This window comes from Lithobates pipiens, unplaced genomic scaffold (genome assembly GCF_037356315.1).
Source record: "Lithobates pipiens isolate NorthernLeopardFrog02 unplaced genomic scaffold, aLitPip1_a1.2 Scaffold_19, whole genome shotgun sequence".
NCBI classification, from domain to species: domain Eukaryota; kingdom Metazoa; phylum Chordata; class Amphibia; order Anura; family Ranidae; genus Lithobates; species Lithobates pipiens.
This window is the reverse complement of record NW_027507764.1, coordinates 189,454,796-189,470,851: the sequence shown is the minus strand read 5'-3', so window position 1 is coordinate 189,470,851 and position 16,056 is coordinate 189,454,796. Positions and strand designations below refer to the sequence as shown.

General features: G+C 44.3%; 1 protein-coding gene across 1 annotated transcript in view; it reads left to right on the top strand.

The window, feature by feature from the left end:
- The window catches only part of CNTNAP2 (contactin associated protein 2), a 2,388,168-nt gene that overhangs the window by 2,259,098 nt on the left and 113,014 nt on the right, over positions 1-16,056 (top strand). Inside the window, exon 21 of the mRNA XM_077491601.1 lies at positions 9,613-9,706. Within this exon, the coding sequence (XP_077347727.1) occupies positions 9,613-9,706 (94 nt within the window). The remainder of the gene's footprint in view (positions 1-9,612; positions 9,707-16,056) is intronic.

Sequence of the window (16,056 nt, the reverse complement as noted above, 5' to 3'; positions counted from 1 at the left end):
TGTTCTTACAATTCTTCCTTCTTACTACTACTATTTTGCCAGGTTTTTATTGCCCTGTCCCAATTTTTTTGAAACATGTTGCTGTCATCAATTTTGAAATTACCTTTATTTTTTTTCTTAAAATGGTACATTTTCTCAGTTTAAACATATGATATGTGTTCTGTTTTATATTTTGAATAACATTATGAGTGAAATTTGCAAATCATTGCATTCTGGTTTTATATCCCAACTTTTTGGAACTGGGGTTGTATATCCAATATAATGTGTAAAAAATATTGCACTACTCTGTGAAAAAGAAAAAAGGAGCAGCTACACACAAATGTGACAAACATTCATAATAAACAGTGGGTAAAAATGTAGCCCTAAAAAGTGTATAAAAATACACAATGTGAAAATTTAAGTGAATAAGTCCCAACAAAATAAATGTGAAGACAGTGAATGAGTTCCAAAAGGTCAGTCCAACCAAATGGGGGTTCCACCCAAACTGGAAATATGATGACCACTGAAACAATTTGACATCCGTGAACTGGTAATATCCGAAAAATGGTAGAAATGATTACTCTTAGCCAACTTGCCTACACACGAGCGGACTGTCCGCTGAAACCAAGTTTGGACGGACAAAACCAAGTTTGGACGGACTGTATTACGGAAATTCCGAAAGACTTAGTCCGCCAGACTGTCCGCTGAAAAAGTCCGCTGAAGCCCACACACGAGCGGATTGTCTAAGTTGGACAGACAATCCGCCCGTGTGTACGCGGCCTTAGAGTAGCCATTTCAACAATTTTTTGGATATAACCAGTTCACGGATGTCAAATTGTTTCCGTGGTCATCATATTTCCAGTTTGGGTGGAACCCCCATTTGGTTGGACTGACCTTTTGGAACTCATTCACTGTCTTTACATTTATTTATTTAGTTAGATACTCCCAATCTTCCCAAGCTACAAGTTAGTTTTGATTTGCCTTTGTCAAGTTAAAAGGTCCTTTTAGAGAGTCTGAGGACATTGTCCCAGAAATACTTTTTTCCCTCTAAGAATAACCCAAACTTCTTATTTACTGATAAACCTGGAGTAGACTACAGTGTATTGCAGCTCTGACTCTTGAGATGACAGTGCCTATGGATCTTATTAAGTCATAAAGTTGCCATTCTGTCTCATACAAACTGGGTCTCAGGACATATATCTTTTGCATAAAGCAAGATTTGAATCAGAACAGCACGACTAAGGACATTTTCCCCACCTCTGTGTAAAGCGCTGGGTGCCTGAAATAACAAACTCCAAGTTCCAGTGCTGTTATATAAGAAGGAAGGGGGGTAGTCACATGCTCCTTATACCTGGAAGTGCTGGGTATTTCTCTTCCCTCCCAGTAGCAAAACAGAGCAGCCGGTAAATGGAGAGAACCACCAGTATGATGCAGTTGGAGGAAGGCAATGAATTGAACCTGATACTTTTCTCTGGATGGCCAAGGTACAGGTCAAGCTGAATCTTTGGTTCTTAAAAATCCTAGATAAGTAAAACGCTCTTCCTGCCATATTTTCCAGTTCTGTTTCTGCCCGCCAGAGAGTTCTAGGTGTTCCTGCCCATCTTTGCATGTACCAGTTACTCCAGTTCTATAATAATGTAAGTATGAAAAAAATCAAGTGGTTTAACTCTCCAGCCTCTGTCAAAACCGAAATATTAGTTTTTGGGTGGATAGATCATTTAAAATCTATTACTTCATATCAGGACTTTCAGGCTCTAGAAATCCTGATAACATGCAAATTATTTCTACTTATGACCCTTTGAAAGATGTAATGTTTCCGCTCCCCCCCGTCCATGTGTCTGGAAACTGACAGCAGCCCAGCAAAGCATAACTGAGAAAAGAGAAGACAGAATATTATGAAAGGTGGCATCATCTGTGCCTCTGTAACACATAACACGTCTGCTAGTATCTTTGGACTGTCAAATAACTGTAAAATAGAACTCAGACAGCACAGTGGATAAAATTGAATTCACTTTAAGGAAAACCCGAGAGAAATATGTAGGCTTTTGACCTTTCCTTGAGGTAACGTTAGCTGCTGTTATGTCATGCTGATCAAGGAGCTTCAATATTTTTTAAGACACTGACCTAGAACCAGTATGCACATCAAATGTTTTGACTTCACTTTGACTTCATTTACTTCATGTTTTTTTCCAAGTCTGGAAATCCATAGGTATTTTCAGAAAACGATGAACAATAGCAGCCAATATACACTATATTGTCAAAAGTATTGAGACACCTGCCTTTACATGCACATGAACTTTAATGACATCCCAGTCTTAGTCCGTAGGGTTTAATATTGAGTTGGCACACCCTTTGCAGCTATAACAGCTTCAGCTCTTCTGGGAAGGCTGTCTACAAGGTTTAGGAGTGTGTCTATGGGAATGTTTGACCATTCTTCCAGAACAGCATTTGTGAGGTCAGGCACTGATGTTGGACAAGAAGGCCTGGCTCCCAGTCTCCACTCTAATTCCTCCCAAAGGTGTTCTATCGGGTTGAGGTCAGGACAGTCAAGTTCCTCTAAACTCGCTCATCCATGTCTTTATGGACCTTGTTTTGTGCACTGGTCCAAATCATTTGGTGGAGGGGGGGTTATGGTGTAGGGCTGTTTTTCAGGGGTTGGGCTTGGCCACTTAGCTCCCAAAACAAAGTCCATAAAGACATGGATGAGCGAGTTTGGGGCGGAGGAACTTGACTGGCCTGCACATAGTCCTGACCTCAACTCGAGCAGAGACTGCGAGCTAGGCCTTCTCACCCAACGTCGATGCCTGACCTCACAAATGTGCTTCCGGAAGAATGGTCAAACATCCCCAAACCTTGTGGACAACCATCTGTGAAGGGTTGAATCTGTTATAGCTGCAAAGGGTGGGCCAACTCATGTTTTTTTCACACATGTATAAAAAGTAATTTTTGGCCTGAAGATTAAACAAAACCCACAAACATTATATATTTTTTGAAAGCAGATACCCTAGAGAATAAAATAGTGGGAGTTCCAATTTTTTATTTCACATATTAAAACTGTAAAAAACACACTAAAATGAATTTCAGAGCAAATAAATGCAATAAACTACCCTCATTTTTGGTAAAATATAAAAGACGGGGTTGAGCTGAGTAAATAGATACCCAGTATGTCCAACCTTAAATTTGTGTGCGCCCGTGAAATGCTGACACACTTCAGTACCCTATATTTTATATAGGCGATGCTTCAAAAGCCCCCTATAGGTTAGTGTTACGATGGAGGTCTTGTGTTGGAATTATCACAATCAACGTCTTCACACTTAGGCGTCCCAGATGCATGCGTTTACATTTGTATGTGCGTATATATGGGGGGGCGCATACATTTTTTGGGGGGGTTATGTGCTTGGGTGTAACTTTATTTTTTTTTCAAAAAAAAGTATTTTTTTTACTTAACTTTTTTTTCATTACATAGGGGACAAGAAGTTCCCTTTTTTAGTGACAGGTACTCTTTAATGAGACATGCAGGGTACATCTTTTCCCAACTATGCTAGCCAGGGCAATGGAGAGCTTGACCCAGAAATGACGTCCGAGACCTCGCTCTCCAGGTCACAACAAGAAGGCGAGAAGAGCGGACACATGTCTACTTCCCCTCCAGCCGCCGGTGTGATGCCGTTCATCTTCGGAGATTTTCCGAATCTCCTTGTGTTCCGTACTGCACAAGCAATGTGCCTGCGCAGTACACAGCGGACACTATTCGATAGGCGGACATTTTTAGACAGAACACTGGCACCCGCCATCTCGCTCCCACAGATAGGTAAGCGGAGCCCGGAAAGCATTGCAGGGCATAGCGGGGCGGAGGTACGGGGGGCGTTTGTGAGCAATCGTGAGTGCTGCTGCCCAAATGCTTTCACCTGACAGACAGGAGTCGACCGTGTGTATGCTCCATCAGACATTTGCTGTCGGAATTTCAAGTGTGTACACAATGCTGACGCACAAAATTCCACGCATGCTCGGAATCAAGCAGAAGAGCATGCGTGGAATGCGTGGAATTTTGAACTTAATTTTTCTTGGCTCGTCGTACATGTTGTATGTTACCGCGTTCTTGACGTTCGGAATTTCCAACAACATTTGTGTGACCAGGTGTATGCAAGACAAGTTTGAGCCAACATCCATCGGAAAAAAAATTCACAGTTTTGTTGTCGGAATGTCCGATTGTCTGTACGCAGCATAAGACTTAACCTTCTTAGTATTCTAATCTATATAGCAAAAGACAAAAAACCCAATGATGATAAAATACAACCAAAAGAGAGCTCTATGTGTCTTTAAAAAAAATGATATAAATTAAATGTGTGTACAGTGTTGTATGACTAAGCAATTGTCAGTTAAAGTAACACCGTACTGAATAGTAAAAAATGCCCTGCTCATGAATGAGGTAAAACCGTCCAAAGTGGTTAACATCCTTGTTAATATTAAGACCCCAGCTACCTCTCAAGTCCTCAAGCAACCATGTCTTTTGGTCTTACACAATGGACACACTTCAACCCACTCTAATGGCAACAACCTCTTAAACACCACTTTCCCTCTCTCTGACCACAATCTTATCAGTTTCTCACTCGCCCTATCCTGTTCCCTCTATCCCTCCAGCCAGCAATTACCCATAGAAATTATATTCACTTTAATCCTTCTCTTCTCTACAAAGCAACAGACTATCTTGCTACCTCTCTCTCTACAATAGCTCATTCTCATCATCCTGGGAAACACTGGCACCCTTACCATACACAGAATTAGGCCCCAACTGCTGAAATCTTCACAAACAAATAACACCTCTCAAAGAAAATATTCATGCTCTTGAGTGACTGTGGCATAAAAGTAAATCCACCTAAGACTTCGCCCAATATAAATCTGCTTTCCAAATACAGATCCTGCCTCCACACTGCCAAACAGAACTATTTCATCACTCTCACCAACACCCTCTCATCCAGTCCTTGTCAACTCTTTTCTATCTTTAACTCTCTACTTCCTCCCCACGCCTCTACTCACTAATTCACTCAAAGCCATGGAAATTGTAAATCACTTTGAAAACAAGATTGGTGCAAATTTATGGTGAGATCCCTACTATCCCGATATCACCACCATCTAGCATACCATGTCTACCAACACATTCAACACTTTGATCCTGTTACCGCAGAGAAGGTTACTATACTTCTGTCTGAGACCCACCTAACACCTTGATCCATTCCCTCACAGCCACTATAGTCAGTGTCTTGTGTTATCCTATGCCCTCTAACTCACATCTTCAATCTTCTCCTCTCCACTTACATCTTCCCCACACCTATACAACATGTACTAGCCACCCTCATATTGAGAAAATCTCACTGAACATCTTAACACCGATTTCCTTGCTCCCGTTTACCTACAAACTTCTAGAATGTTTAGTCTACAACTGTCGGAGCCAAAATGTAGGTATTACCAATCTTCTTAACTTCCATAAGCCTGTTTTTTGTTCACAACAATCCACAGAACCTGCCTTATTAAAACTCACCAATGACTTGCTAACTGCTAAAACGAAAAGCCACCATGCTTTATTCATTCTCTTAGATCTTCCAGCTGTTCTTTAGACAGTTGACCACCCTTTCCTCCTCCAAAAGCCCCACTTCCGGGGCTTTATCTTTTGTGATTCTTCTCCTACCTATCTCAGCACACTGTCGGCATCATCTACAAGTATATCTCTTCTTTTTCCTCTTTCTGTAGGAGTTCCTCGAGGCTCTGTCCTCGGGTTCCTTTTATTCACTAAACCTTCTCGCTGGATAGATTGATGGCCTTCCATAGTTTGTTTTTGCTAACAACCCCCAATCTCTTTCCTCATATCTCATCTCACCCCTTCTGTTTCATCACACATCACTAACTTACTAATAAACACATCTGCACCACTTCTTCAAACTCAATCTTTCCAAAACACAGCTTAAAATATTTCCTCCCACTATGTTCCTACTCTGAACGTCTCCATCGAGATAAAAGGTCTGAGGCCCTCAGACCAGTGTTATGTGTATTTCTGGACTCTGATCTCTCCTTTCAGCAGCAAATCCAATCATTGTCTACATTTTGCCACCTTCATCTTTGAAATATTTCCAAAATTCAACTTTTTAACAACTGACACCACTAAGCTTCTAATTCACTCCCTTGCTATTTTTTGCCTTGACTATAGCCTTGTTGGCTTACCTCTATATAAGCCTTGTTGGCTTACCTCTATAAAGTCTAATCTAAGTGCTGCCCCAGACTTATTCACCTATACAGCCACTCAGTGTCCACCAACCCAGTCAGCTAGGCCCTCCACTGGTTTCTGCTAACCCAATGCAAAAAAATTCAAAATATTAACTACAATATACAAAGTCATCCACAACACTACCGCAAGCTACATTACCAGCCACATCTCAAAACTACCCTCTTCACCTCCCCTAAGATTTCCTGCTCATCACCTCCATCAATGCTCATCTCCAGGACTTCTTTCAAGCCTCTCACTTTTTCTGGAACTACCTACCCTAATAGACCCAACTATCTCCTACTTTTTCTACCTTCAGACATTCCTTTAAAATTCATATAGGGAAGCCCATCCCATCTCTTCCCAACAACTGCAATTTTACTTTCATAAAAGTTTTCATTCTTTAAAAACTCAACCCCACAGTTATTACCTTTTTTATCAATGTCCTCACCATTTAGCTTGTAAGCGCTCAGAAGAAGGACCCTTATAATCCTCTTCTATTGAATTGTATAATAACTGTAATGTTTTATATGTGAGACACAGAATGTTGGTGTTGCATAAATCCTGTATAATGATAATAATCAACAGCAAGAGAATCTCTGTAATAACGGCTACCAGGCAGTAGTTTAAGTTTGACACTGCAAAGCCAAAGAGTATTTGTATTGTCCTTAAAGATTATTGGGTTGCAACAGGCATCAACATGCTGCCAACCCATGACTGTAAATGGAGCAGCAAGAAAAACCCCTTTTCATAGCCTGGCCTATATGTGGAAGGAGCAGTATTAAATACTCCAGGCATCTGATGTTGACAAAGGGGGTGGTGATGCTCCCCATCTATTGCAATATTGGGCTTGCAACAGAATGCAATAGCTAGACCTATACATAGTCCACATCAGATACCAAATTGTATATCTTTTGACGCACAAGAAAATCTGTTTCTCTGTTACCACTAGATGGTAGTAATGTCACAAAAGCTAGTAATGAGGTGTTCTTCTAATTCCAAACATGAACAAAAGTACTTTTATTATACAAAAAAAAAAAAAAAACGATTTATATGCGCTGAAACATTAGGCAACTCTATACAAGCAATATACAAATTAAAGGATACTGACATGTATGTAATAAAATGTTGTCCCTTTTAAAATTATAACATCATTAAAAATGTAAAAAAAACAAATATCCTAGTTGGCTGCCGATTTTTGGATTTTTACTCCTCTAATCCAGTGGTCATCAACCCTGTCCTCAGGGGGGGCCCACTAACAGGCCAGATTTTATATATTACCTTGGGCAGATGCAGACTAGAATACTGCAATCACAGAGCAGCAAATGATATCACCTGTGATGTATTTCAGTTATCTTGAAAACCTGGCCTGTTACTGGGCCCTGAGGACAGGGTTGATGACCACTGTTCTAATCTATTTACCTGTATGAGTTTAAAGGCCTATTAAAATATCAGCTTAAAGTGGTTGTAAACCCTAGGACAAAAAAAAAAAACTGCAAGACAAAGGCATAATGAGCTAGTATGCACAGCATACTAGCTCATTATGAATTACTTACCTGAGATCGAAGCCCCTGCAGCCATCCTCATACACCGCTCCAGTGGCCGGCATTGCTCCAGGAGTTACTTCCGGGTATCACGGATGCTGGCGTTGTGATTGGCCAGAGCTACGATGACGTCACTCCCGCACATGCGCACGAGAGCCGCCTGTAACAGCACACTCACTGAAGCAACAGCGCGTACGTTGCTTCAGTGCACATGTGACAATGATGTCGGCACGTGCAAATACAGGTGATATCCCCTAAACCATTCAGGTTTAGGAGATATCCAGGGTAGCTACAGGTAAGTTATTATGGGCTTACTTGTAGCAAAAAGTGTGTTGTAAAGGTTTACAACCACTTTAAGTTAACTAAATACAGCCCATAGCCTGAGTGAAAAAGCAAGTCTCTCACTAGCAACTGCAGAATGTAACCCTTGTTGGGCTGATTTCACACTGAGGCGCTTTATAGGCGCTATAGCTCTAAAAATAGTTCATGTAAAGAGCCCCTCCTCTCACTCCAGTGTGAAAGTCAGAGGGCTTTCACACTGGAGCAGTGCGCTGGAAGGACCTCTTTGAGGCGCTGTAGGAAAGGGGTATACACCCCGCTCCTACAGCGCCCCTGCCCATTGAAATCAATGGGCAGCATCGCAGAGGTGCTGGCAAAGCGGTTTTAACCCTTTTTCTGCTGTTAGCGGCAATTAAAAGCGTCTGAAAAGTGCCACAAAAACAACTAAAAATAGCTTTACCGTCGATGCCCTCACCACCCCAGTGTGCAAGTAGTAAATAATGATCTCTTTGCAATGGTTCAACTTGCCCTCTGTTGACTCAGAGCCAGAGATCACCAATCAGCAGGGGGACGGAGGCTGGGCCTGACCTCTGCACAGGGAACACTGCTTACTTGCAGAGAACAAGAGTTCCACTCTGCAGGGGTACAGACTTTTCTATACAGACTGCAGATGCATTTTTGTGCCCCGAACCATAAAAAAAGAAAAAAAATATTTCCATATACTTTATTCTACCTGTGGTGGGAGCTTTATGCAAACCCAAGAAACATGATTCAGCAAGATGCTCACATCTGCAAGACTACAAATTCACATTACATGATTTTTTTCCTGCACAACTTTCCTCTTTGGTGTAAATCTGCATCTTTGCAGTTATTCCTGTGTTAAAACCAAGAGTCACTCTGCTACAAAATGGTGCATTAAAAAAAACAAAAAATACATTTTGTCCTGTGAAACATACTGTGAAACTGTATGTGCAATCATTCTGCGCGGATGAGGGCAAAACCAAATGTTATGATGGAGCAGATGACCATAGAAAAAACAATCCTTATTTGCTATGATCAAAAATTCCATCTAGTGGCCCTAATACTGTATTTTCCCGATTTACTATGAGAAACATTCAACCTGATAAGAAAATATAATAGATTTTTTCCCTAATTTTCACAGAATATTTGTACATGCAGTTTCACCAGAAAAATAACTGTGTAACTACCCCTAGGCAATTTCGTAGCAAACGTACAAGGAAAAAAACCTTCTGAATTACCTGTCCGTGGCTTTAAAGACCACTGGACAGTTGACCAGCAGATTAACATTTTAGTTTTTTTTCTTTTTATATTGTATATACATTTAATACATGCCCATACCAGTCTTGTTTTGTGTAGGGAATGAATATAATAGCTAATCGTAGTTTTCAAGGACACAGAAGGTGCATTTGTGGTCAGGGACTTGAAAGAATCATCGGGAAAATGTGATATTAAAAAGAGCTGAATCCATGAAATATAATGTTGCAGAGCTTGTACTGAAATGGCATTGTCTGACTGCTCTCATTTCTTATTTTTCAGCTCGATCATTACCCACCAGCCACATACAGCCTTCCTGCTTCTTCCGAGACTCGGTTTAATAGACCAAAGGCTCTTTTCCTTGGAAGAGTGTTGGGTAAGTGAAATTTTCAGCAATGAAATACAGCTAAGACTGAACAATGTCACCTTCTTTATCACCATACTTTATGGCGGCATTGAAAAGACATCATGGTATAATCATTGAAGGACATATTGCAGAGAAAACATGTTCCTCAGTGGTAGACAGGTCTGTCCTGTGTCACCTGTGACTGGATTCACTAAATCACTATGCTCTCAAAGGTCATTGGGATCATGGCGGTTTGAGAAAAGTCCTCCTGTATAAAGGAAAAATATATAAATAGTGCAGCACTATATGGTTAACTAAATCATAAAAAGAAAAATGCAAAAATAAATATGTAGTCTGCCCTGTGATATAACCGTCTGCCACCTAGTACAGTCATACCCCACTTTTTAGTACACAATGGGGTTTATTTACTAAAGCTGGAAAGTGCAAAATCAGGTTCACTTCTGCATAGAAACCAATGAGCTTCTAACCCCAGCTTGTTCAGTTAAGCTTTGGTAATAAAACGTTGAAGCTCATTTGTTTCTATGAAAAAGTGAGCCTGATTTTTCACTTTCCAGCTTTAGTAAATAAACCTCATTGTGTACTTAAAGAGGAAGTAAACCTTTGATCTTTGATTCCCTGCAAAGGTAAAGCATAATGGACTACTATACATCACATAGTAGTCCATTACGTATCACTTACCCCACACAGGAGCCAGCGAAGTCACCGCTGTCCCCTGTAGTTCCGAGCGTCCATCTTCTTGGTGGGTCTCGCTGCTCCGGCACTGTCATTCGCCGTAGCAGCGATGACGTCACTCCCACACATGCGCATGGGAGCCAACACTCGCGGCATATCGCTGCGATCTGCGGCATGCCCAGTGCACCTGCGAGCCGCTGTCTACGGCGCATGATAGAGGGCACTGACACCAGCACCGTGATATAGAGCACTGACACCAGAACTGTGATATAGAACACTGACACCAGCACCGTGATATAGAGCACTGACACCAGCACTGAGATAGAGTGCACTGACACCAGCACCGTGATATAGAGCACTGACACCAGCACCATGATAGAGTGCACTGACACCAGCACCGTGATTAGAGCACTGACACCAGCACTGTGATATAGAACACTGACACCAGCACCAGGATATAGAGAACTGACACCAGCACCATGATAGAGTGCACTGACACCAGCCCCCCGTGATAGAGTGCACTGACACCAGCCCCCCGTGATATAGAGCACTGACACCAGCACCGTGATAGAGTGCACTGACACCAGCACAGTGATATAGAACACTGACACCAGCACCGTGATATAGACCACTGACACCAGCACTGTGATATAAAGCACTCACACCAGCACCATGATAGAGTGCACTGACACCAGCACCGTGATATAGAGCACTGACACCAGCACCGTGATATAGAGCACTGACACCAGCACCGTGATATAGAGCACTGACACCAGCACCATGATAGAGTGCACTGACACCAGCACCGTGATTAGAGCACTGACACCAGCACTGTGATATAGAACACTGACACCAGCACCAGGATATAGAGAACTGACACCAGCACCGTGATAGAGTGCACTGACACCAGCCCCCCGTGATATAGAGCACTGACACCAGCACCGTGATAGAGTGCACTGACACCAGCACAGTGATATAGAACACTGACACCAGCACCAGGATATAGAGAACTGACACCAGCACCGTGATAGAGTGCACTGACACCAGCCCCCCGTGATATAGAGCACTGACACCAGCACCGTGATAGAGTGCACTGACACCAGCACAGTGATATAGAACACTGACACCAGCACCGTGATATAGAGCACTGACACCAGCACTGTGATATAGAGCACTCACACCAGCACCATGATAGAGTGCACTGACACCAACACGTGATATAGAGCACTGACACCAGCACCGTGATATAGAGCACTGACACCAGCACAGTGATAGAGAGCACTGAGACCAGCACTGAGATAGAGTGCACTGACACCAGCACCGTGCTATAGAGCACTGACACCAGCACTGTGATATAGAACACTGACACCAGCACTGTGATATAGAACACTGACACCAGGACCATTATGGAGTGCACTGACACCAGCACCGTGATATAGAGCACTCACACCAGCACCGTGATAGAGTGCACTGACACCAGCCCCCCGTGATAGAGTGCACTGACACCAGCCCCCCGTGATATAGAGCACTGACACCAGCACCGTGATAGAGTGCACTGACACCAGCACAGTGATATAGAACACTGACACCAGCACCGTGATATAGACCACTGACACCAGCACTGTGATATAAAGCACTCACACCAGCACCATGATAGAGTGCACTGACACCAGCACCGTGATATAGAGCACTGACACCAGCACCGTGATATAGAGCACTGACACCAGCACCGTGATATAGAGCACTGACACCAGCACCATGATAGAGTGCACTGACACCAGCACCGTGATTAGAGCACTGACACCAGCACTGTGATATAGAACACTGACACCAGCACCAGGATATAGAGAACTGACACCAGCACCGTGATAGAGTGCACTGACACCAGCCCCCCGTGATATAGAGCACTGACACCAGCACCGTGATAGAGTGCACTGACACCAGCACAGTGATATAGAACACTGACACCAGCACCAGGATATAGAGAACTGACACCAGCACCGTGATAGAGTGCACTGACACCAGCCCCCCGTGATATAGAGCACTGACACCAGCACCGTGATAGAGTGCACTGACACCAGCACAGTGATATAGAACACTGACACCAGCACCGTGATATAGAGCACTGACACCAGCACTGTGATATAGAGCACTCACACCAGCACCATGATAGAGTGCACTGACACCAACACGTGATATAGAGCACTGACACCAGCACCGTGATATAGAGCACTGACACCAGCACAGTGATAGAGAGCACTGAGACCAGCACTGAGATAGAGTGCACTGACACCAGCACCGTGCTATAGAGCACTGACACCAGCACTGTGATATAGAACACTGACACCAGCACTGTGATATAGAACACTGACACCAGGACCATTATGGAGTGCACTGACACCAGCACCGTGATATAGAGCACTCACACCAGCACCGTGATAGAGTGCACTGACACCAGCCCCCCGTGATATAGAGCACTGACACCAGCACTGTGACAGAGTGAATTGACACCAGCCCCCCGTGATATAGAGCACTGACACCAGCACAGGGATATGGAACACTGACACCAGCACCGTGATATAGAGCACAGACACCAGCACCGTGATATAGAGCACTCACACCAGCGCCATGATAGAGAACACTGACACCAGCACCTTGATATAGAGCACTGACACCAGCACCATGATAGAGAGCACTGAGACCAGCACTGAGATAGAGTGCACTGACACCAGCACCATGATATAGAGCACTGACACCAGCACTGTGATATAGAACACTGACACCAGCACTGTGATATAGAACACTGACACCAGGACCGTGATAGAGTGCACTAACACCAGCACCATGATATAGAGCACTTACACCAGCACCGTGATAGAGTGCACTGACACCAGCACTGTGATATAGAGCACTGACACCAGCACTGTGATATAGAGCACTGACACCAGCACCGTGATAGAGAGCACTGAGACCAGCACTGAGATAGAGTGCACTGACACCAGCACCGTGATAAAGAGTACTGACACCAGCACTGTGATATATAACACTGACACCAGCACTGTGATATAGAGCACTGACACCAGGACCGTGATAGAGTGCACTAACACCAGCACCGTGATATAGAGCACTTACACCAGCACCGTGATAGAGTGCACTGACACCAGCACTGTGATATAGAGCACTGACACCAGCACTGTGATATAGAGCACTGACACCAGCACCGTGATAGAGAGAACTGAGACCAGCACTGAGATAGAGTGCACTGACACCAGCACCGTGATATAGAGCACTGACACCAGCACTGTGATATAGAACACTGACACCAGCACTGTGATATTGAGCACTGACACCAGGACTGTAATAGAGTGCACTGACACCAGCACCGTGATATAGAGCACTCACACCAGCACCGTGATAGAGTGCACTGACACCAGCACTGTGATATAGAGCACTGACACCAGCACTGTGATATAGAGCACTGACACCAGCACCGTGATAGAGAGAACTGAGACCAGCACTGAGATAGAGTGCACTGACACCAGCACCGTGATATAGAGCACTGACACCAGCACTGTGATATAGAACACTGACACCAGCACTGTGATATTGAGCACTGACACCAGGACCGTAATAGAGTGCACTGACACCAGCACCGTGATATAGAGCACTCACACCAGCACCGTGATAGAGTGCACTGACACCAGCACTGTGATATAGAGCACTGACACCAGCACTGTGATATAGAGCACTGACACCAGCACTGTGATATAGAACACTGACACCAGCACCGTGATATAGAGCACTGACACCAGCACCGTGATAGAGAGCACTGAAACCAGCCCCATGATAGAGAGCACTGAGACCAGCACTGAGATAGAGTGCACTGACACCAGCACCGTGATATAGAGCACTGACACCAGCACTGTGATATAGAACACTGACACCAGCACCGTGATATAGAGCACTGACACCAGCACCGAGATAGAGAACACTGACAGCAGCACTGATACCAGCAACTCGCTGCTGGGCCCCAAAAAAATTACACCGCTCAAATTCTTCAAACAGGCGCGTACGAGCATATAGTACGGTGTGCTTTTTCTGTACAAGGAAGTGAGCCAAATATAGAAAAAAGGTCTGTGTGCTTGATTAAATAAATTGTTAATAGAGATATACATGGTCTACTGGTCACATGTGTTGAGTTTCTCCGCGATCCATGCCTCATTCTTTTTCAGAAATGTGAGGTAGTTAACACTGTCGTGAGCGAGGCGAGTGCGCTTGTCGGTCACAATCCCTCCTGCTGCGCTGAACGTCCTTTCGGACAGGACACTGGATGAGGGACAAGCCAACAGTTCCATTGCAAATTGGGCAAGCTCTGGCCAGAGGTCAAGCCTACCCACCCAGTAGTCCAGGGGTTCATCACTCTTCAGAGCGTCCAAATCGGCTGTTAACCCGATGTAGTCGGACACCTCTAGGCGTTCCCTAATGCTGGATCCGGATGAGACCTGTTGATGGGTCGGCTGAAAGAATGACCTCATATCAGAACTCACCAACACATCTTCAAACCGCCCTCTTCTTGCAGGCGCTGTTGGATTGTTACCCGCAACTCTTTCTCTGGGGAATTGCTCTTCTGCCAGCGCACGCAAAAGCAGAATGCAGCATTTCTCAAAGCAAGGCCTGGAAGTGCTCCATTCTGACAGCCCTCTGTGACGGTGGTAACATTTCCGCCATTTTGTGTTTGTACCAGGGGTCTAAGTACGTTGCCATCCAGTACTGGTCCTTGACCCTTATGCTTTTTATACAGGGGTCCCTGTTAAAACAATGGAGCATGAAGGCCCCCATTTGCACTAAACTGGAAGAGGTGTGGTGGCCAGGTTCCTGCTCATCATCCAGAATAATGTTGTCCTCCTCGTTCTCCTCTCCCCATCCACGCACAACAGCAGGGATCCCAGAAAGGTTTAAAGCATGCTCTTCTTGCTCCTCCTAATCCGCCCCAGCACCATCCTCCTCTGACTCCTCTTCAGACTCCTGTTGTTGACTTGTCTCAGATAGAGTAGCCCCCCCTGGGATCCAGCATTGCGACTACCTCATCTTCCCGCTCCTGCTCCTCCACGGCTTGATCAATGACACAACACAATGCACGCTCCATAAAGAAGGCATATGGTACCATGTCACTGATGGCGCCATGGCTGCGACTGACCAGTTTGGTGATCTCATCAAATGGCCGCAGAAGTCTGCATGCTTCGCGCATGAGCAGCCACTGGCGCGGTGAAAAAAAAAACAGCTCCCCAGAACCTGTTCTGCCGCAGAGTTCATACAGGTAGACGTTAACTGCACGTTTCTGCTGGAGCAGCCTATCAAGCATATAGAAGGTTGAGTTCCATTGTGTCGGGCAATCACAAATAAGACATCTGACTGGCAGATTGTGTCACAGCTGAATGTCAGCAAGGCGAGCCATGGCCGTGTAAGATCTTCTGAAATGGGCCGAGATTTTCCTTGCTTGCCGCAAGATGTCCTGGACCCCAGGGTATTTGACAACGAATCACTGCACGACCAAGTTTAAGACGTGTGCCATGCATGGCACGTGCGTAATTTTGCCCTGTTTCAATGTGCTAAGCAGATTGGCACCATTGTCACACACCACTTTACCAACTGTCAAATTGAGCGGTGTTAGCCACTGATCTGCCTGT